General features: G+C 39.2%; 1 protein-coding gene across 3 annotated transcripts in view; it reads left to right on the plus strand.

Moving 5' to 3' along the window:
* Nucleotides 1–23,558, plus strand: part of TTC39B (tetratricopeptide repeat domain 39B) — a 167,221-nt gene that overhangs the window by 104,057 nt on the left and 39,606 nt on the right. For all 3 annotated transcript variants that reach the window (XM_055428198.2, XM_055428200.2, XM_088837895.1), the window contains 4 exons: nt 2,836–2,967; nt 4,128–4,204; nt 10,233–10,300; nt 13,271–13,335. In XM_055428198.2, the coding sequence (XP_055284173.1) occupies nt 2,836–2,967; nt 4,128–4,204; nt 10,233–10,300; nt 13,271–13,335 (342 nt within the window). The remainder of the gene's footprint in view (nt 1–2,835; nt 2,968–4,127; nt 4,205–10,232; nt 10,301–13,270; nt 13,336–23,558) is intronic.

The following is a 23,558-nucleotide window of genomic DNA, read 5'->3' on the forward strand; positions in this document are numbered from 1 at the left end:
TTCTTGAGACTCCTGATTTATGTGATAAATCAGTTTCATTTCAATTAACAGTGCTCACACGCAGGCTCAGTCGTGTCCGACTCTTTGTGACCCCATGGACTGTAGCCCATGAGGCTCTTCTGTCCAAGGAATTTCCTAGGCAAGAATACTGGACTGGGGTGCCATTTCCTCCTCCAGGGGATATTCCCAACCCTGTGGATTGAACCCGCATCTCCTGCATCAGCAGTCAGGTTCTTTACCACTGAGCTACCTGGGAAGCCCCATTTCACTGAATAGTACCTATCAATTCTGATGATGTGGCAGGAAAACCTGTGCTTACCCTTGTTCCTAGGCCTCACTTTGACCCTAGTGCCCATCTGTTTAGTGTGACTAGAGTTTGACAGAAATAAGCTTACCTCATGCCTTCAAACACAGTCACTGACCTGGATGAAACTTAGACCTCATGTAATAATTTCAAGACGGTTACCATGTGGGCACAGGAGTGGGACTCTTTCCTTTGGGGAGTCAGTAGGGTGGGGAGGGTGACGTGACTGACTCTGGTCATTGACTTTGGTTCTTGGAAATTACAGTAAGTCCCCTGCACACAGACAGATTCCGTTCTGAGAGCGTGTTTGTAAGTCTAGTTTGTTCGTAAGTCCAACAGAGTTAGCCTAGGTACCCAACTAACACAATTGGCTATATAATACTGTACTGTAATACATTTATACTTTCACACAAATAATATATGAAAATCCCCCCCAAAATAAAACATTTTTAACTTTCCAGTACAATACCTTGAAAAGTACAGTAGTCCAGTACAGTGCAACAGCTGGCATACTGGGGCCGGCATCCAGGGAACAGGCAAGAAGCGTTCCTGACTGGAGGGGGAGAGGAGGTGGGCAGTGACAGAGCTACAGGATCATCAGCAGTAGGAGATGGAGGGCAAGCTGACATTTTACTGATTCCTGGCGTTGACAGAACGCACATTTGAATCTTTGAAAGTTCTCAACTTAAAGGTTCTTACGTAGGGGACTTAAAGTAACGTGCCTCCTGAGGCCGTGGTAATTCTGAGGTTTAGATGAGTTGCAGTCGGTTAGCATTTCAGAGGTTGGGAACAGACAGCAATAGATGGTGAAGCCCCTGGTCTAAGGAAGGTGCCAGTGCCGTCTCCATCCAGCACTCACGTTTTCTCCCTTGCCTGTTGCCGCCTTTCCCCTCTGTCTTCTTTAGTCCTTCGGATCTCTGTCTGTCCTTCAGATGACCTTCTGTCTCTGCGTCCATCTGTCTTCCTCTCTCCCTCCTCCTCTCTCTGCCAGCCATCCTCTCCTTATTTCCCTCTCTTATTCTTCCTGCCTGTCTCCTGTGTTTTCTATTCGAAAGTCTCCTTTTTCCCTTTTCCACTGACACGCAGCTGGTCATAATATGGAATGAAAGTAAACACCGTGATCTTATATTTAGTCTAGTTTTATATCCTCTGATCTTTCTGAATGTTTCACTGTAAAGCATGTTTTTTTTTTTTTTTCCCACTCAAATACTTTTTATTCCTGTTGGAAAAGCTTTTGGTTTGAAATGTGAGAATTATGTAGCATCGTAAATCAACTATGCATGTGTGCTGTGTGCTAAGGCCCTTCAGTCGTGTCCAGCTCTTTGCGACCCCAGGCACTGTAGCTACCAGGCTCCTCTGTGGGATTTCCCAGGCAAGAATACTGGAGTAGACTGCCATTTCCTCCTCCAGGGGATCTTCCCAACCCAGGGATGGAACCAAGTCTTCTGTGGCTCCTGCATTGTATGCGGATTCTTTACCCCCGAGCCACTGGGGAAGCCCTTGTAAATCAACTATACTTCAATACAGAATTTTTTTTTTAAAAGGTGCCGTTTGAAAACTACAATTACTGATTTAGGTTGGGTTGCTCTTATTCCTTGCATATTGTTTGTTTGTTTTCTTTTCTGAATCAGCAGTGCCCTCACTGTTTGGGACTAACTGCAGATTCTGAAAGGATGTTTAGACTCTTTCTGGTGGGGAAGGAATAACGTGGATTGTATTTGTTTTGCAGAGCAGCAGGCTGTTGTATATTGTATTTTAATTAAAAACAAAACCACACATTAATATTGTAAATCTTATAATTAACTAATGAAGGTAGCTTGAGAAGTTTTGAGGAAAGAGATAGTGAGGTTTTCACTGCCTGAGAGTCTGGTTTGTGCCATCCGTTCAGACTAAATGTCCTTAAGAATTGAAGCAGTTCTTAATGATAATATGAATCATCAAGAACTTTAATCAGGATTCCAAGATAATGAGGTGAGATTTGGTAAGAGGTCTACCATGAATTTTTGTCTGGGCCCTTTGTGGCTGACCTGTCTGGTTGCCCAAATCTTGCTTCCTCATGGCCTCTGCCTGGGAGAAGGGAGGGGATGTTTTTAAACAAGCCTTATCTTTCATAATTTCTGTGTCACAAAATATATTTTCAATGGCTTTTATTTTACACTTATTTCAGAGCTAAGGACTGCTTCTTGCACAACTGGGAAAAATTAGGATTGCGCAGAAGCATTTTCTAAGAAATGAATCAGCAAGCTGCCCCCTTGTGCTCAAACAGGGAAAAGCATATGTCACTTTCTGCTTCAACCTGGCAAGTTTCCTGCTACCTGCCTGGACTTGAACTGGAAAGTCCCCAGTGCTTGAGTTTTTTTGGGCATGTCTTTCGTAGTCCACGTTATTTCAGTGATCGTGGTGCAGGAGTCAAAGTCGTTACTGTGAAAGTCATGCCTTGGATGAACTAGAATTTCTTGTGGTTATTGTCAGATGAGACCTGAATGCTTTTCAGTTGAATTGACATGCAGTCATTTCCATGTTCTTCCCAGGGCTAAGGAGAGCATGTACCATGCCTTGGGCTACAGTACCATTGTGGTGTTGCAGGCCGTCATGACCTTCGAGCAACAGGACATCCAAAACGGCATTTCTGCCATGAAGGACGCCTTACAAACCTGCCAAAAGTATGAGCTGAGTAATTAAATACTTGAGATACGCCTAAAAACCTTTCTGTCTGTGTGACAGAATGGATGTACTTGGCTTCACTGAGAGCTCTGTTGGAGGTTGGCCATGGTTATAGAAAAGGACTCACAGCATCAAAGCTTCCTGGCCTCCTGTCCTTTTATGAGAGATTAAAAATATTTCCCCTAAGGAATTATCCTATGCTGCTGGTGTGACTGAGCACATGACATCTATACCTTACTCTTTTCTTTTTGATATTTGAGCTATGGAAAAGTGCTGAGGATTTCAGTGGGTTTAGTAGCAAGCATCTCTTGGGGTCCCCCTGGTGGAGAGATTAGGTACTACATGTTGGCCTGGTACACCAAGGAGCGATTTTATGTGGGAAATGCTGTAAATGCAGAAGCGGGTCTTTTATTTGCCTAAATGGCCATATTTGAACAGTTTTGCGTGGTGAAAATGACATGGAGTTTCAGTTTTGTGTGTATATGAAGGCTCTAGCAGAAGCTGTTAATTAGCCTTGGTGAATTTTAACACTGAAATTATGCCCTCTTGTAATTATGTTTCTAGCCCCTCAAATGAAGAGAGTTTCCAAACTCTGCACTCTAACACCATTCGTAACCAGTGGCAAAGTGACCCTTAACCACAAAAACACTGATTGTAGCCACAGAGATCAGGGAAGGGGCATGACTGAGTTAGTATTGACTGTTGGTTTGGTTTAATCACTAAGTCGTGTCTGACTCTTGCGACCCCGTGGACTGTACCCTGGCCAGGCTGCTCTGTCCATGGGGTTCTCCAGGCAAGAATACTGGAATGGGTTGCCATTTCCTTCTCCAGGATCTTCCTGACCCAGGGATTGAACCTGGGTCTCCTGCACTGCATGCAGTTTACCAACTGAGCTACCAGGGAAGCTCCCAGTATTGACTGTTATGTGTAGGTTTGTTCACACACATAAACATGTTCAGTAAGCTTGGATTAAATGCCCACAGGGTGCCAGTGCTGGGAACTGGGTGTGCAGGTTTCAAAATGGTGCTCTCAGGGTTTAGAGTTCTGTTTCTGGTGACCGTTTGGTGTGATTACAACTGAAATGGATGTGAAATGAAAATGAGCTTAATTTATTACTTTTTTCTTTCTACTTCTCATCTCTTCTACTTATTTTGTGCAGATACAGGAAGAAATGCACCGTTGTAGAGTCTTTCTCAAGTCTTCTTTCAAGAGGATCTTTGGAACAGCTGACTGAAGGTAAGGGGCATTTAAAAGATTGGGTATTTTCCTTCCTTTGAAAAATTAAAACATGGTCATGCTCATAAAATTCAACATTTAAGTGAATAATATAAGTAAATGGAATGTCTTTTTCTCTTCCCCGTCATTACTCACCCTCCAGAAGTAACCACTGTTAGCAGTTGGTTTTCCTGCCTTGCACACTCTTCTCTGTACATATACAAATATATGCAGAATATATACATAAAATTTTTATAGTAATTCATTATTATTCATTTTTTGCAAGTATAGAAGCATGTGATACATGTGCTACAATGTGATTTTTGACATTGACTTTTTCCAGGTCAACACATATAAATTGTACTTCATTCTACTTAATAACCATGTAGCATTCATTGGGACAAATACCATAAATTCATTTTTCTGTATCAAAGGACAGTTACATTGTTTTTTTCACTATTCAAAATAATGCTGTCCTAAAATTCTTATACCTATAACTTCATGCATTTTTGCTAGTATTTCATAGGATAGATTGCTAAAAGTGGAGTTACTGGGACTGAGGGTTTGAAAATAGAAAACATTTATAGATATTACCAATTTTTCTCTGAAGAATTAAGTCAGTTTATAGTCTTCTCATCCATGTGTGAGAGTTTCTGTTTTTCTGTAAGCTATTAATTTTTTTCTCAAGGTCAGTAATTTGGATACCTTTAAAATAATGATGATGTTTTACACTATAGAAAATGTTTGGTTTGTCGACATTTAGGACTACTAGAATTCAGGAATGAACATTTAGGACTATTAGAATCCAGCATATCTTTAGCATGTTGATCAGATGGCTGGGAGAAATTGACTCCTTTTGCTATTTCCTTGATGTTCCCACAGAGATTAGGGCAGAGGTTCCATGATGAGTCCTGTTATGTTAGCATTATGCTTTAGTCAGAATGGTTTATAAGAAAGGAGCATTGCAATACTCCTATAGGAGAGAAAATATCCTTCAAATGTGGCCAATGTCTAACAAAGCCTCTGTCATCTGAGGAGCACTTGTGCCTGTGCTGTCATTGTCAGAATAGTTCTCTGGAGGAGGTAACACGAAATTGTCAAAGTAGCTGTGGCCAGTTAAGGCAAGAGCAATTCTGGATAATGCTGTCCATCATTTCTAGTGGTTGAGTCTGTGCTAGAAACATTTTTTAGTGTGTTTCATTGTAAAGTTTTCTTTGCTTTGTTAGAAGAATATTATCAACTTGCTATGGACTTTGGAAAACTTGGGCTCATTGTGTGTGTTTGTGTGTGTGTGCGTGCGTGCGCTCCGTCATCTCCAACTCTTTGTGACCCTGTGGACTGTAGTCTGCAAGGCTCCTCTGTCCTTGGGATTCTCCAGGCAAGAATATTAGAGTTAGTTGCCATTTCCTCCTCCAGGGCCATCTTCCTGACCCAGGAATCAAACCTGTGTCTCCTGTGTCTCCTGCATTGGCAGGCAGATTCTTTACTGTTGAGCCACCGGGGAAGTCCACCCTGTGTAACCTCCTTTTTATAGACTAGAAACTGAGGATCAGGGAGATTAGACAAATGGTCCAAGGTTACCCACCTAGCAGAGCGGTATTCAAACCTGATCTGCCTTTCCCTAAGCCACAGTTGTTTCCTCTCTTCCCCGCAACTTCTGCTGGTGGGTAGAAACAGGCATGAAATGTTTTCACATGTGGGTGAAGGAAATGCTGAATTATTTCTGTGTTAGACATCTTAAAAATAGATGATACTGTGTTCTTATCTCCTTATTCTGTCTTTAGGCATGGCATATTTAGAAGTATTAGAAAGTAAACAGTAATAAGATACCACTACACAATGTCCAGGAGATGGTGAGGGACAGGGAGACCTGGCATGCTGCGCTCTGCGGGGTCGTGAAGAGTCAGACACGAACAACAACAGCAGCACAGTGTGCAAAATCCAGAACACAGAGACCAAGAAATGGTGAGGATGTGGAAGGACAGGAACACTCATCCGTGGCCAGGCAAAGTGCAAAATAGTGCAGCCACTTTGGAAGATGGTATGATAGTTTCTTATAAACCTAGCAGCTGAAAACTTGTGTTCACACAAAAATCTGCAAAGAAATATTTATGGCAGCTTTATTCAGAATAGCCAAAACTTGTCCTTCACTTGGTGAATGGATGAAGTCTGGTACATCCAGACAGTAGAATATTATTCAGTGCTACAAAGAAATGAGCTATCAAGCCATGAAAAGATTCGGGGGAACCTTAAATGCATATTCCTAAGTGAAAGACACCCATCTGAAAAAGGCTACCTCCTGTGTGATTCTAAGTATGTAAGATTCTGGGAAAGGCTAAACTGTGGAGACAGTAAAAAGATCAGTCGTTGCCAGGGGATGGGGTGGAGGAATGATTAGGTGGAATACAGAGCGTTTTTTAGGGCAGTGAAATCATAATGATTAAATACATGTCATTATACATTTGTCCAGACCCATGGAATGTACAGCACCAGGGGTGAACCCTAATGAGAACTATGGCAGAATTATGTTAGTGGAGCTTCACCAGTTGTAACAAACGTGCCACTTGGGAGAGCATGTTGATCATAGTGAGGTTGTGCATGTTGCGGGGAGCCAGGGAGCAAGGGACATATGGGAAATCTCTCTACTGTCCCCTCAATTTTCCCATGACCCTAAAACTGCTCAAAAAAATAAGATCCCAATTTAAAAATTATGAAAATACATCAGTCTGTGACTTTAATTATTCTGAAATAAGGTTTATTTAGACTTCTGTGTCTGAACGCATGCTTAGCTAACACTTCACGGCATAATGAAGATATTTCCTTCAGTGAACTAAGGAATTTATAATTAAGAGATGTTCTGGTAGGTACCTACTTGTAAATGCCAAATGTCTAGTTTTGAGAGCTAAGGGCTGCCTAATATAAATCAATCCGAGTGAAGAGATAAGACTTTTATAAATTAAGTTGCATTTATTCCTAATGAATTTGGCTGTCGCTGCAATCCAAACAGACTTTGTGTTCAAGGGAGCATGTCAAAACATTGTAGATTTAGTGTGCAATTTGTTTTTCCTATAGGTAATTTCCATTTCTATCCTTGAGTGGCTGGTTTGTAGGGGTAAGGATATTTAATTAAACTTTTTGTGGATTGAAAATGGGGCACACCCATTCTTCTCATGGCTGGCATATTAAATGGCTTTCAAATTGTCTTTAGAAACACATGTTTGTATGCAGTTCTTAGGCTGTAAAAGGGATTTAATTCAAAGATTCATTATACATAAAATATACAGTTCAAACTTTCTTGCCTTTTAGCTCTGCCTTCGTGTTATGTCCTTTTTGCTTCTCTTTGATTTGTCCATCTTTGGCTTAACTCTGATCCATCTACCCCTCTGCTCAGATCTCTGCAAAGTCTCACCATTGATGCCAAAATCTTGGCTCCCTGTCCACCAATGCCAAATAGAAATTCAGAGACAGAGTTTGGAGGAGAAACCTTTGCAGGTCAGAGGGGAAACACAAGTGGATTAGTGCCTTAAGAACCGTGCCCCATTTCCTCAGAAATAAGGAGAGGCTTTATATCCTAAGGAAAGTCTTGCTTGCTTTTTTTTTTCTTTTGCAAAATTTCAAAATGAACACAGCTGGCATCAGGTAACTCAGTAACTGGGGTTGATCTTTTCAGAAGTTCTAAGCCTGTGACCTCCTTTCTGAAAGGAAGAATGCTACAAGGGTGTGTGGGGAGAAGAAGGCCAGGTGCAGAGTATAATTCATAATCCATATGGAGTCAGAGAGTAATTAGCTTTATTTAGCTTTGTAAAGGACCAGTCTAGCCACAAGTGTTTGTTAGTAGTAGCAGCTAGACAGTAACCAAGATTGCTTAACTCATTCAGGCCTGTTTGTGTTGTTTCCCCAGCCTGCTCGTTGTTTCCTTGTTTTATCAGAAAAGTCTTGTTTTTATTTAAGAAAGGTCTCATTTCTGTTTTTGCTGAAATACCATTGCCTGCTGAATGAAGCCCAGATTCGGATATTCAAGGTCATCCCTCATTTAGCCCCGACTTCCTTTCCAGGCTCATAGCCCACACCTCCCTGTGCACACCCTGTGCTTCAGCCGGAGGCGCACCATCGGCCTTGCCACATGCGCACCATCGGCCGTGCCACGCAGGGCTCTGCTCCGGCTCTCTGCTGGAGCTGGTTCTCGCCCAGCGGCAACTTCACCACCTCCTCAACACATGCCCCAAGCCAGCCGTCTGGGTGACTGAGCAGGCTTCCAAAGGGAGTAATTGCTGAAAGTTCCTACTTTGTTACAAGTTTCCCTGGGAAGAGGATGTTCAAATGACTCTGTAAAAGCCACCTGTTTTTCTCCCACTGAACCCACTGAGAAAATCCAGGGGGCACCCTTTAAAGTGAGGCGTTCTGAAGGATGGAGACCCTGGCTGTTAATGTTGCCAGAATGTGCGCTGGCCGCAGCTCCTCAAATTTGGCCTGTCGTGGGTTTGGCTCCATCTAACACGTGCTGTTGGAAGATCTTTATTGCACTGTTGCTTCTTTGTCAGTCAACCTTTGGAACATGAGCATGGCAGGAAGGAGAACCAGTTTGTGAGAACAAAGTGTGTGTGTGTGTGTGTGTGTGTGTGTGTATGTGTGTGTTGAGGGGAGGTGTCCTGTGTGTGTAAGTGAAAGAAATAAAGCGCTAGGTCTTATCCAGTTAGATTCAACATCATCCCATCAACACGGAAATATCCTGTTTTTCAGTTACTTGCATCATGTAAAAATGTGCTACTTTTTGAAGTTTTATCAAAAAGCATGACATCGGCCAAGGGGAGTAATCTTAGTGGAAGTAGCTGATGCATACTGAAGGCTTACTCTGCATAGTGACTCTACAGGCAGCCCTTGAATTCTTCAGCTTTGAAATAGAGATGTCATTAGCTGGTCTTGAAGAATGAGGAGCCCAGCAGAGGGAGGGAGGGTAGCTTGCACAAGGTTCTGTAACTAGTATGTGGCAGGGCCTTTCCTACAATCCAGGCTGTTAATTACCCCAATTAATTACTAGTGTGTTAAATAAATAACACACTAATTTGTATCCTATGGATAAAACAGTAAATTGCTGATTTTGTTTATACAAAAAATACAAAAAGCAAAGATTCCTCCCTCCCGTCTCTACAGGTATCATGAACTATGTAGGACGATCGGCCACGTGTTTGGGGGCACGTGTTTGGGGGCACTCTATGTGTCCAGGGGATACAGACATAGTTTTATGTAGCCCTCTTGTGAGTGCCTTGTTCCTGCACTAGATACTCAGTGATCCAAGTAGCCTCAAATTGAGACTTCTGTGGTGGCCCAGTGATTAAGACTCCATGCTTTCAATGCAGCGGCTGTGGGTACGATCCTTGGTTAGCAAACTAAGATCCTACGTGTAGTGCAGCTGAAAACAGACACACATACCCACATGCACACATGCACAAAGCAGATAGCCCCAAACTGTGTTAGTGCTAACTTTTTTACATCAAGTCTTCCCTGAATGAGGACTCATGAGTTGGACATGCAGGCCAGTTCTTTTTCCTAGAATCCTCAGGAATTACTGCTTTCTCTTCAAGTTGATAGTGTGCCTAACCATTGTCATGACCATCATGCCTTCATAATATTTTTGATGTTAGAATTAGTATATTCAAGTTAGTTTTTCAATGCATCCCTGTGGTCGACTTGAAGTTTCCCATTAAGTTAAAAAAAACGAGTGGTTTTCTTTTTTCCCAAAAAGTGCTTTTCCATTTTGGTTTCCTCCTGTGAGCTGAGTTTGGGTCTCTGACACCAAGGGCCTGACTCTTGTCAGTTATATGTGGATCGTGCCAAAGATGACTTCCCCAAAGCATTTCACACATTCTGGAAAAATCTTGCTGAGCCCTTGAGAACTGAGGTCATCATTCCACTTCTATGCAATCACGAAGCAACCTAGGTTTTTATGTCTCCTCTGGGCTCATTTATCTATCTGTCTTTTCTGAATATCTCAGAGCAATTACTGTGGGTGTGGGATTTTCCTTAATATACTTTTATTTGTTTTTAATAGAGGAAATGCATGCTGAAATCTGTTATGCCGAGTGCCTCCTACAGAAAGCAGCCCTCACATTTGTTCAGGTAACGAATATTTGGCTTAGCATCAGTGTCACTGGGAAGCCTGCTAAGTATGACAGGGAAAAAAATGAGGCTCATTCTGTGTCCATACTTTGGATCTTTTGACTTAGAGTTATAATGAGAGATATTTGTTATTGCTCGTAAACTTTGGCTGAAAGAAGACTCTGGGGGATCTTTTTTTTTCCTACTCAAATGCACCTAAAAGACGCTGTTTTGAAATTCAGTCTGTTGGGAACCACTGCCTTTTAAAGAAGCTGTTTTCACCTCCCACACCTAATTTCTGGATGCTTCTCTGTGTGAGAATTGTGAGGTTATGCCTCTGTGCGCTTGCTAATGGTGGAGGGCTGCACACAGGGCTGACTGGCTTCAGCATCTTTGGCTGTTCCTTCTTGTGCCAGATGCTTCAGCAAAGCTCAGTTATGCATGCAGACCTCAGATTTTATTTCCCTGCTATTTGTATTCTCATCCCCTTTTATTTCTTCTTTTGGAAGAGCAGTTGAAAGAAGTCACTAAACAAAACAATGACTCTTTTTCTCAGGGGCATTTAAATTTCACCTCTAGGATTTCTTATCACCAGTACCTGGCCTGTCATTATAACTTCCAGTTCTTCTAAAAAAAATTACGAATTTTAACAGGTGGCCACACAGGTGGCGGTGATGGATACAGTGGGGTAGAAGTGGGGTGGAGATGGTAAGGGGGCAGAAATTCAACTCCTGGCTGGAGAAAGTCTTCCTCAATTTCAGTGCCTTACATCGAACTGAGAGTGCTTTTCTCTTTTTCTGGAGGCTGACTGACCTGATAGGTTGGAGTCTGGTTAAGGAAAATTAAATCAATCTGGTCTATGACCCTGTTTCCTAAAACTCTACATACTAGGACTCCTGAAGCAGTCTTACTGCCTTAGTATACATAAGGCTGGTCACAGAGGCCCCCAGTTTTTTTTTTTTTAATGCATTTTTCAAGTGGGAATTTGACAGTAAAATCTTTGATTCAAGGGTTTAAAAAAAATGTTTAGAGGCTTGTAACTCAATATCTGGGAGATACCCACGGCTCTTCCCTCGACCTCATGCCTCCATGATTGTGCTGTTTTACCTTTTGAAGGTTTTTTATGATTGTGCTGTTTTACCTTTTGAAGGTTTATGATTGTGCTGTTTTACCTTTTGAAGGTTTATGATTGTGCTGTTTTACCTTTTGAAGGTTTATCAGCCCAATCTCTTCTTTATTCTGACCATAATTGTTCTAGTGAGGGGCTCGTCAGCGCCTCCCTAGACTTCATGGCAACCTGGGGACCCTTGGTCCGTAGTTTCTCTTCCCTCCAGCTCACTCTCCGTTGCGCAATCGTGCACCCACTCCAAGGGGAGCATCTCGCCTGCTCATGTCTCGGCTTCAGTGTTTAGTAGCCCTCATTGACGATGGCAGTGGTTCTGTGTCAGAATATCACAAATGGGGAAGGCTTTTTAAAACTCAGCTGGCATCTCTCCCAGTTCCCTACTCCCCTCTGACCGACATCCTCGCCTGCTGGTGGCGTCCTTGAGTGGCACCAGTGTGAGTAGCTTTCTTGCTCCTTAGTCATTCCCTTCTTTGAAATAGATTTCTGCAGCAGTGCTGTGTTACATAAGCACAGGTGGCCTAGCCAAGCACACCATGATCTTTAATGCTTCCTTGCCTTTCCCCTGAAAGGTTTTTTTCTTTTTGCTTGCAAAATTCATATCTGCCTTCTCTTCCTTCATCTGGTTGTTTCCTAATCTTTTTTTTTTTTTTTTTAAATGCTTCAAGCACTGATGCTTCCAGGAAGCTTTTTGGACCTCTTCACATCCCAGCCCACCTTTGTGCTGTTTCCATCCGTGTATGCATGTCTCCATCCCTTAGCGTCTTGAGTTTGCTTTTGTCTCATTTCGCAATTAGGTGCCTGCTATAAAATAGGCATTCAGCAAATGTTTGGTGAATCATTAAATATTCTTATTTGAAGCAGATTTTATTCCAATTTAAGAAATTCTTTCCTGGCCACTATTGGAACTTGTGTAACTGTAAGCTACCTTCAAATCAGAAAATGGGCATTTAAATTGCATAGTGAATTTTACATTTATTGATTCTTTTAATAATTTAAAAAGTATTTAAGTGATGAAATTAACAAGCTAAAATCAGTTTTTCTCTGGCTTCGGAAGGATGCTCAAGCGCACAGGAGATAAATACCAGAGCATGTTTCTGTTATTAATGGGTTAGAAAAGCATTCTCCATTAGCACCATCTATAAGAGTAGCATCTTTAAAGCAGTTATTTTATATACTTTATTAAGAGACTCTTAGAATCCTAGAATGCTCACCCTAAAAAGGTCATTCATTTAGGCCAGTTGTCTCAGTTGCATGGTTGATGACCATCAGGCAAAGAGAACAAACAAAATTCCCAAACAAAATTTCATGCTAGTGATAGGTGTGCTGTGATTCATGGGGTCGCGGAGAGTCGGACACGACTGAGCGACTGAACTGAACTGAACTGAACTGATAACAAATTTAGACTCCAGATCAGTCATTTTTGGTCTGGAAATGTATACAAATGAAATTCACAATTCTAAATAGACAGCCTGCTAAAGTACCCCCTAATGAAGAACCATAATCCCATTACTTGGAATATGACAGACAGGAAAGTCCTCCATTGAACCTAAAAGAAAATTGCTCATAGTTGATATTTATCAAAGTAGGTTTGGACTAACTATGGCCCCAAATTGGTGAGGGTTACTTTCTTAGTTACATCCTTAAAGTTATGCAAGGATTTAAAAATTGTTCCTTTTTTTGTCTTCTAAGTTGGAAGAAAGATGACAAAAAAGGCATTTCATATGTAAAGCAAGAAGAATATTTTAATTTAAAAATCATGTCCTCAAAAGATAGTGTTTTGTTCTAATCATGCAGCTATACAGCTGTGGGGACAGTCTAAGAATCATTTGTTAAATGATCTAATTATGTAATTGAATTGTTTTCAGGATGAAAATATGATCAACTTCATCAAAGGTGGACTCAAAATTAGAACAAGTTACCAAATATATAAGTAAGTTAAAAATTAAGATTGATGAAATATCTTATGACAAGGTTTGTACCTTTATGACCACCTTCTTGTGGTTTTTAAATAATTCTTGTATTATATACCACTTTGTATTTTAAAGTTTTTAAATACGTGTGACTAGATTTTTTAAATTTAGTGTTGGTAAAAATGCACTTGAATTTTGACTTACTGAGTGTGTATTCAATGCTCAAGGACACAGAATAAATGCAGTTTTAAGAGAAAAATAGCTGGAAAGTACTTACATAATTTCTGATTAGATAATCTTAGTTTCTCTCTCCTAAAAACAATTAGTAAATTAAAAATGGCAGATATATATAAGTATGTCTTTGGTTCAGACTCTGAAACAACACTGCCCCATTGAATTTCTACAGTGATGCAAATGTCAATTACCTTTGGTGTCCTTACTGGTGTTTATCTCGTTGTCCTATCTTTTACTCATGGTGTTATAATTCTTCAGCTTTGATTCTGGAGTCATCCATTTCCCCCTTGAGTTCTGTCACTCTTGGCTTGTATTTAGAACCTTTGTTATTGGACTTATATATGTTTAAATTGTTTCATCTCCTAATAAAGTAACCTTCTTTATCATTATAAAATGTTCCTGTGTAACTCCTTATAATATTCTTTGTCTTGAAATCTGTTTCGTCTGATATTAATAAAGCTATTCATGCTTTTTTGTAATTAGTGTTTGCGTGGCATATATTCTTTTGCTTTAAATCTATCTTTGTTTTTATATTTAAATTACATTTTTTTGGTAAATATGTTTAATTGGGTCTTACTTTTTTATTCAGTATAACAGTTAATATGTTTGCACTTGTGACTGCCATTTTGCTTTTTTTTCTTTGACTTATTTGTCCCCCCCTCCTTATTTTTCTGCCTTCTTTTGCTTTAATTAAATATATATATATATTCCAGTGGAATCCCTCTATTATTTTCTTAGCTATAGCCCTTTTAATTTTTCTTAAGTGTTTGCTATAATGATTATCATAGCCTTCTTAACTTACCATAGTCAAGTTAGAGTTAATATTGTCCTGTTGCACATAAAATAGAAGAAACTTACAAAAGTATAGTTTTACTTACCACCTTTTGTCTTTTATACTATTCTTACGGTGGTACATTTATGTGTATTATAAACCCCACAATGTGGTGTCCAACCTTTGCTTTAAACAGTTTTATGTCATAGTCCCCACTGTTAATCCAATATTTACCATTTTAGATGTTCTTCATTCATTCCTGTCTAATTTCAGAATGAAGCATTTCTTTTAGAATTTCTTATAGTTCATATCCACTTTCAACAACTCTCTTTTATTTATCTAAAAATGTCTTTATCTTTTGCCTTCATTTTTGAAGACTGTTTTTTCTCTGTATAGTACTTTTGAGTTACAAGATTTTCCTTTTTTCTTCTTTCACTCCTTAAAAACTATCAGTTGTTGTATTGGGTTGGCCAGAAAGGTCATTTGGTTTCTTCTGTATGGGTTTCTTATGGAGAAACCTGAGTTAACTTTTTGGCCAACCCAGTACGATGGTCTCTATTGTTTCTGACCATAAGTCAGCTGTTATTTTTGTTATTGTTCCTGTGTCTGTGATGTGTCATTTCTTCTGGATGCTTTGAAGACTCATATCTTTGACTGATGTGCTTAAGTGTGGCTTTGGAAACCATGTAGCTGTTATTTCTTAAAATATTTTTTCTCTGCTACATTCTCACTCTTCTGAGACTCCAATTACATGTCAGCCTGATTATGTTCAATAGGTCACTGAAAAATTTTTTTTTTCAGATTAGATGTTATCTCAACATTTGGGTTGTCTTGGGGTCAATATCTATTGCCTGCTTTTTCTCTTGACTGTATGTCATGTTTTTCTGTTTTCAATTCAGTAATTTTTTGATTGTATACTAGATAGTGATTCATTGTAAAGACTTTAGGTTCTGTTATCTTTCTCAGAAAAATGCTGATTTTTGTTCTGGGAAGCATTTAACTTGACTAGAGTCCATACTCTTAACTCCTGCTAGTGGGCAACATCTGAGATCATGATTCCATTATTTCTTTTCTCTTGTTTCTGATTTTCCTTGGAGTTTCACATAGTTCATGAGTCAGCCAAGAATTTGAGTGTAATTTTAACACTGATTTTAGCATTTCCATCCTATGTGGTTCATCCCTATCTGAAAATTTCCCCATTACCTTACAGCCATTCTGGTTGATTTGAACTCTGTACTCTTTTTTTAAGCCAATAAGACTATAGCTTTTTGCTTAAGTTCTAGGCACCCCACGCTAAGTGTACTGGGGAGTACTTTCAAGTGACTAGTCATAGAAACATAAAGTCTCTTTAAGAGTTGTTCCCTTCTTTCAAAGTTTAACTCTTCTCTAGCTTCTACTTTTTTTTTAAGTTCCTAATGTCTGAAAATATATTTTAAACATGTGTTTTTCATTTTGTTAAGAATTTATAATTGTTATCTGTGGGAGGGTTAATTTAATTTAAGGCACTCTACCATTACTAGAAGTAGAACCAAGATTTAGTATTTTAAGAGATGCTTTTACCTGAAATGATTTCATAAAATTATATCCCATTTGAAATCCTGGAGGAAACAGGTGAACTTTGGGAACCTGATATATTGTTTTTAGTTTTCCTTTTGAAATATATTTTAGAAGATACAAAAGAATGTTAAAGAGTTGCTTGCTTTTTCAGTCATCAAAACTTAAAATCCGAAGGAATTAAAATAGTCTTGTAATGGCTCAGAAATTATGTATCAGTGGAATCAAACATAAGACTTTGAAATGCTGTGTGTGTTCATGAACTTCTGTGTACACACACACAGATTTATCTGGGAATTCAAAGCTTATTCTCTTTAAAAACAGTGGGGAAAGACGGGTTTGATTTATTGGTTTAATAAATGGTTTTAGGAAAATTAACTTCATTTTGGAGAAAAGACTATATAAAGGATACATTATATAGATTTAGTATTAAAATATCTTTAGAAGGATACAGGCAAAAACATAGGAAAGTCTTTTTATAGTCCTAAAGTACAAGGCCTTTAAACTTTTGTTTTTAAAAATTTTTTAATAAAATTTTTGTTTTATTTAAAAAAATTTTACTTGGAAATAATTTCTGAATTTTTATATAGTCTTCTAATATACAAATATTATTAGCATCTTATAGAACCACGGTATAATTATTAAAATCGGGAAACCAACATTGGTGCAATATTATTAACTACTTTATTGACTTGACTCAGGTTTTTCTAACTGTCCCACCATTGTTCTTATTCTAGTTCAGGATCCGCTCCAGGATCCTGGATGTTGCATTCGATTGTTACATCTCCTTAGTCTGTTTTAATCTGAAAGAGCCCCTCAGTCTAGGTCTTCAGGGCCTTGACATTTTTGAAGAACACTTGGCCATTTTAAGACCATCTCTCAAGGTGGACTTATCTAATGTTGCTTCATGATTAAGTTCAGATCACATCTATGGCAACAATACCGTAGAAGCGATGTTGTGTCTTTCTCATTGCTTCAAAGCAGTAGATGTTTTTGTTCAGTTGCTTAGTTGTGTCTGACTCTTTGCAACCCCATGGACTTCAGCACCCCAGGTTTCCCTGTCTATCTGGTTTTACTATCTCCCGGAGTTTGCTCAAACTCATGTCCATTGAGTTGGTTCAACCATCTCATCCTTTGTCGCCCTTTTCTCCCCCTGCCTTCAATCTTTCCCGGCATCAGGGTCTTTTCCAGTGGGTCAGTTCTTTGCATCAGGTGGCCAAGGTCTTGGAGCTTCAGCATCAGTCCTCCCAGTGAATATTCAGGGTTGATTTCCTTTAGGATTGACTGGTTTGATATCCTTGTGGTCCAAGGGACTCTCAAGAGTCTTTTCCAGCACCACAGTTCAAAAGCATCAATTCTTTGGCATTCAGCCTTCTTTACGGTCCAGCTGACATTCATACATGACTACTGGAAAAACCTGACATCAATTTCAGAAGTCTTTTTAAGTGTGACATAAAAGATTGACTTGACCAAATAAACATTTAAATTTTCATCATGGCAAAAACACCCCGTAATAAAAATTATAAATGGAAATATGATATGAATGACTCAGGGCAAATGATAGTATGAGAAATTCATAGGTTGGTGGGAGTCTAAACTGACAAGAGTTTTTATGAAGGATGTTCTGGCAGTATATATCAAAATCAAGAATATGTATCACTTTTGATCTCAGGAGTTCTTTTTCTAAGAAGTTATCCTAAGAACAGTTAGGATGCTATAACTATAGTTCTAGTACTTGATATAAGAAAAGTTATTTGATGAATGTGTAAGAACACTCTTAGCAGCATTGTTTATAATATGGAAAATTTTGAAACAATAGGAATTTGGTTAATTAAATCGTTCCATGGAATGGAATAATACATTTTGTTATAGAATAAGATAACTTTCATGCATTTTCATGGAAAATTGTCAATATAACCCATTAAATAGTATGTAGTATGTGATCCCATTTGTGATTTTTTAATTAAAAATATATTTTACTGACTGAAACTGATCAGTATATTCTTTAAAAAATTAAACTATAAGTTAAAACAGAAGTTTTAGTCTTTAAGGATAAAAAATGCGTATAAAACTTGATCTTAGAGCAAGCTTTGGTTTGTATAAGTTGATGAGACTTAAAATCATGTAATTTTTTATTCTTTTTAAAAATTTTTTGACTATGGCACGTGGGATCTTAGTTCTTTGATCAGGCATGTCCCCTGCAGTGGAAGTACAGAGTCTTAACCACTGGACCACCAAGGAAGTCCTCATTGTGTGTTTTAAAGATTCCATTCTTAGTAAACCATAAAAACAACTAGAAAATTATGTACCAGACTGTTAACAGTGACCACCTCTCTGTGAGATTGTTGTGTAGGGATATTTAGGCTGTCTCCATATTATCTGAACATTTTTGTAATAATCATATATTTTCAGCAAATAGATCATTTCCATATAAAAGAACTCAGAGTATCATATTTGTATCCTGCCATTCTGTTAATATTTTGACATTTGAGTTTTTTATGCAAGTATACAAGCATATATAATTATCTTTTTATATAATGAAATTATATGCCTTTTGTCATTTTGAAATTTCCTTTTTCACTTAATGTCAGAAAATTTTAGGTTATTAAATGTTTTTAATTCATCATGGCTTTTAATGGCTCAATAGTGTTCCGCTGTGTGGATGTGCCACTTGTGTATGTATAAATGTATGCCTGCATTCAACTGTCTTCTTAACTAATTTCCTGTTGTTGCCTGCTTTAATTTGTTTATAAGTATTCATTGTCGGTGACAATACAGTGTCTTACCTTATAGGTCAAGTTTTGTGTATCCATGCTATTTTCTTAGAATAAAATTAGATTTATTGATTCAAAGATACCACTGTGTATAAGATTTCTGATATATATTGCAAAATTACTCTGAAGAATAGTTGGGTTGGCAGACTTTTTCTTAAAATGCCAGACAGTAGGTGTTTAGGCTTGTGGGCCATAAGATCTCTGTCCCATCTACTCAATTCTGTAGCTGACTTCAGGGTATAATCAGCCATAGACTATAAGTAAATAGGTGTGAGGACTTCCCTGGTGGTCCAGTGATTAAGACTCTGTTCTTTTATTGCAAGGGGCGCAGGTTTGATCCCTGGTCGGGGAACTAGGATCCTGCATGTCGTGTCACCAAAAAAAATTGAATAAAAAAAAAATCACATTATTAAAGAATAGATGTGGCTATATTCCAATATTTGCCAACCTCTTTACTGTAAGTACCGTTTTATCATAAATGAATGAGTGTATTTGTTCTTACTTTCGCCAGCCCTGGTTTTCCATTTAAAAAATTAAAAAATGCTTTTTATCACAAAAGATATATTTTATTATTTTTTTTTGAACTGAAGATCATTTTATTTTATTTATTTATTTTTTATTATTTTGTTTTTTAAGTAATTAATTTATTTTTTATTGGAGGCAAATTATTTTATAATATTATATTGGTTGGTTTTGCCATATATTGACATGAATTCGCCCCGGGTTTACATAAGTTCCCCCTCCTGAACCCCCCTCCCACCTCCCTCCTCCCTTTATCCTCCCTCTGGGTCATCCCCGCACGCCAGCCCCGAGCATCCTATAACATGCATCGACCCTGAACTAGTGATTCGTTTCACATATGACAACATATGTGTTTCAATGCCATTCTCCCAAATCATCCCACCCTCACCCTCTCCCACAGAGTCCCAAAGACTGTTCTATACATCTGTGTCTCTTTTGCTGTCTCATATACAGGGTTATCATTTGCATCTTTCTAAATTCCATATATATGCGTTAGTATACTGTATTGGTGTTTTTCTTTCTGGCTTACTTCACTCTGTATAATAGGCTCCAGTTTCATCCACCTCATTAGAACTGATTCAAATGTATTCTTTTTAATGGCTGAATAATACTCCATTGTGTAAGATATATATTTTAGAAAATAGGAAAATGTGGATGAGCAAATATTAAAATACACAAACATATACCTCATGTACTTAACATCTTCTGTGTATTCCTGCCACCTCTTCTTAATATCTTCTGCTTCTGTTAGGTCCATACCATTTCTGTCCTTTATTGAGCCCATCTTTGCATGAAATGTTCCCTTGGAATCTCTAATTTTCTTGAAGAGGTCTCTTGTTTTTCCTATTCTGTTGTTTTTCTCTATTTCTTTGCATTGATCACTGAGGAAGTCTTTCTTATCTCTCCTTGCTATTCTTTGGAACTCTGCATTCAGATGCTTATATCTTTCCCTTTCTCCTTTGCTTTTCGCCTCTCTTCTTTTCACAGCTATTTGTAAGGCCTCCTCAGACAGCCATTTCGCTCTTTTGCATTTCTTTTCCATGGGGATGGTCTTGGTCCCTGTATCCTGTACAATGTCACGAACCTCCGTCCAGAGTTCATCAGGCACTCTATCAATCAGATCTAGTCCCTTAAATCTATTTCTCACTTCCACTGTATAATCATACCCTTATGGCAGAAAGTGAAGAGGAACTCAAAAGCCTCTTGATGAAAGTGAAAGAGGAGAGTGAAAAAGTTGGCTTGAAGCTCAACATTCAGAAAACAAAGATCATGGCATCTGGTCCCATCACTTCATGGGAAATAGATGGAAAAACAGTGGAAACAGTGTCAGACTTTATTTTTTGGGGCTCCAAAATCACTGCAGATGCTGATTGCAGCCAGGAAATTAAAAGACGCTTGCTCCTTGAAAGGAAAGTTATGACCAACCTTGATAGTATATTAAAAAGCAGAGACATTACTTTGCCAACCAAGGTCCGTCCAGTCAAGGCTATGGTTTTTCCCGTGGTCATGTATGGATGTGAGAGTTGGACTGTGAAGAAAGCTGATCGCCAAAGAATCGATGCTTTTGAACTGTGATGTTGGAGAAGACTCTTGAGAGTCCCTTATACTGCAAGGAGATCCAACCAGTCCATTCTAAAGGAGATCAATCCTGGATGTTCATTGGAGGGACTGATGCTAAAGCTGAAACTGCAATACTTTGGCCACCTCATGTGACGAGTTGACTCACTGGAAAAGACTCTGATGCTGGGAAAGGTTGGGGGCGGGAGGAGAAGGGGACAACCGAGAATGAGATGGCTGGATGGCATCACCGACTCTGTAGACGTGGGTTTGAGTGTACTCCGGGAGTTGGTGATGGACAGGGAGGCCTGGTGTGCTGTGATTCATGGGGTCGCGGAGAGTCGGACACGACTGAGCGACTGAACTGAACTTAACATCTAGTAATTATGATTATTAATACCTTAATATATACTTTTTCAGAATATTTTCTACATGAGTCTAAAGATATATACATTTAAAACCAAAATGAGATCACTCTTGTGTACAGTTTTATAACTTGCTTTTGCAGTTAATGATCTTTTCTTTTTCATGTCAACAAATCTTCATTTCATATTCAATCCATCTTCAAATTTTGCCAATTGGTTCCAAATCTCTTTTACTTCTGGAATCTCAGCACCTTGGTCCAACCCAAGACTGTCTTGTGCATTCAGTATTTATGTTCATTCAGTTCAGTTCAGTTCAGTCGCTCAGTCGTGTCCGACTCTTTGCAACCCCATGAATCACAGCACGCCAGGCCTCCCTGTCCATCACCAACTCCCGGAGTTCACTCAAACTCATGTCCACAGAGTCGGTGATGCCATCCAGCCATCTCATTCTCTGTCATCCCTGTCTCCTCCCACCCCCAATCCCTCCTAGCATCAGAGTCTTTTCCAGTGAGTCAACACTTTGCATGAGGTGGCCAAAGTATTGGAGTTTCAGCTTTAGCATCAGTCCTTCCAATGAACACACAGGATTGATCTCCTTTAGAATGGACTGGTTGGATCTCCTTGCAGTCCAAGGGACTCTCAAGAGTCTTCTCCAACACCACAGTTCAAAAGCATCAATTCTTCAACAATCAGCTTTCTTCACAGTCCAACTCTCACATCCATACATGACCACGGGAAAAACCATAGCCTTGACTAGACGGACCTTGGTTGGCAAAGTAATGTCTCTGCTTTTTAATATGCTATCTAGGTTGGTCATAACTTTCCTTCCAAGGAGTAAGCGGCTTTTAATTTCATGGCTGCAATCAGCATCTGCAGTGATTTTGGAGCCCCAAAAAATAAAGTCTGACACTGTTTCCACTGTTTCCCCATCTATTTCCCATGAAATGATGGGACCAGATGCCATGATCTTTGTTTTCTGAATGTTGAGCTTCAAGCCAACCTTTTCACTCTCCTCTTTCACTTTCATCAAGAGGCCTTCGAGTTCCTCTTCACTTCCTGCCATAAGGGTGGTGTCATCTGCATATCTGAGGTTATTGATATTTCTCCTGGCAATCTTGATTCCAGCTTGTGCTTCTTCCAGCCCAGCGTTCCTCATGATGTACTCTGTATATAAGTTGAATAAGGAGGGTGACAATATACAACCTTGAGGTACTCCTTTTCCTATTTGGAACCAGTCTGTTGTTCCATGTCCAGTTCTAACTGTTGCTTCCTGACCTGCATACAGGTTTCTCAAGAGGCAGGTCAGGTGGTCTGGCATTCCCATCTCTTTCAGAATGTTCCACAGTTTATTGTGATCCACACAGTCAAAGGCTTTGGCATAGTCAGTGAAGCAGAAATAGATGTTTTTCTGGAACTCTCTTGCTTTCTCCATGATCCAGCAGATGTTGGCAATTTGATCTCTGGTGCCTCTGCCTTTTCTAAAACCTGCTTGAACATCTGGAAGTTCACGGTTCACATATTGCTGAAGCCTGGCTTGGAGAATTTTGAGCATGGCTTTACTAGCGTGGGAGATGAGTGCAATTGTGCAGTAGTTTGAGCATTCTTTGGCATTGCCTTTCTTTGGGATTGGAATGAAGACTGACCTTTTCCAGTCCTGTGGCCACTGCTGAGTTTTCCAAATTTGCTGGCATATTGAGTGCAGCACTTTCACGGCGTCATCTTTCAGGATTTGAAATAGCTCAATTGGAATTCCATCACCTCCACTAGCTTTGTTTGTAGTGATGCTCTCTAAGGCCCACTTGACTTCACATTCCAAGATGTCATTATATATATCTTATTATACAAGAGTTTCTATATTCATGTCAGTTGTGGAAAAGCCCAACCCAGTTGTCCTGTAGTTGTATACACACAGCTTTGTTTGGTGGCTTCCTGGAGTTTTAGTTTAGCTTGTTCTCTCTTAGTCAGTTCAGGCTGCCATAATAGAATATCATACACTGAGTGACTTAAGCAACAGAAACTTATTTCTTCACAGTTCTGAAGGTTGGAAGTCCAAGATCTGGGCATCAGCCTATCAGGTTCTGGTGAGAGCTCTCTTCTTGGCTTGCAGACAGCCACCTTCTCACTGTGTCCTCACAGGGCAGAGAGAGAGATTCCACTTACAGTGACCTCATTTAATCTTAATTACCTCCTAAAATCTCTTATTTCCAAATATAGTCACACTTTGGGAGGGGGGCACAGTTAGAACTTCAGCATATGGATTTGAAGGAAATATAATTCAGTCGATAGCATTTCTCTAGCTCCTTATATTTCCTGTAAACTGGAAATTAGATATATAGGCTTACTAGATTCAAGTTAGATGCATTTGGCTAAAATATATCATAAATGAAGTTGCCTTCTTTATAATTGCATCACATCAGGTGATATGTAATATCCGGCTATTTCAAATGTATCAGTCAATTTGATAA

This window comes from Moschus berezovskii, chromosome 7, assembly GCF_049115385.1.
Source record: "Moschus berezovskii isolate FMDL1 chromosome 7, NW_MosBer_1.0, whole genome shotgun sequence".
In the NCBI taxonomy this organism is placed as follows: domain Eukaryota; kingdom Metazoa; phylum Chordata; class Mammalia; order Artiodactyla; family Moschidae; genus Moschus; species Moschus berezovskii.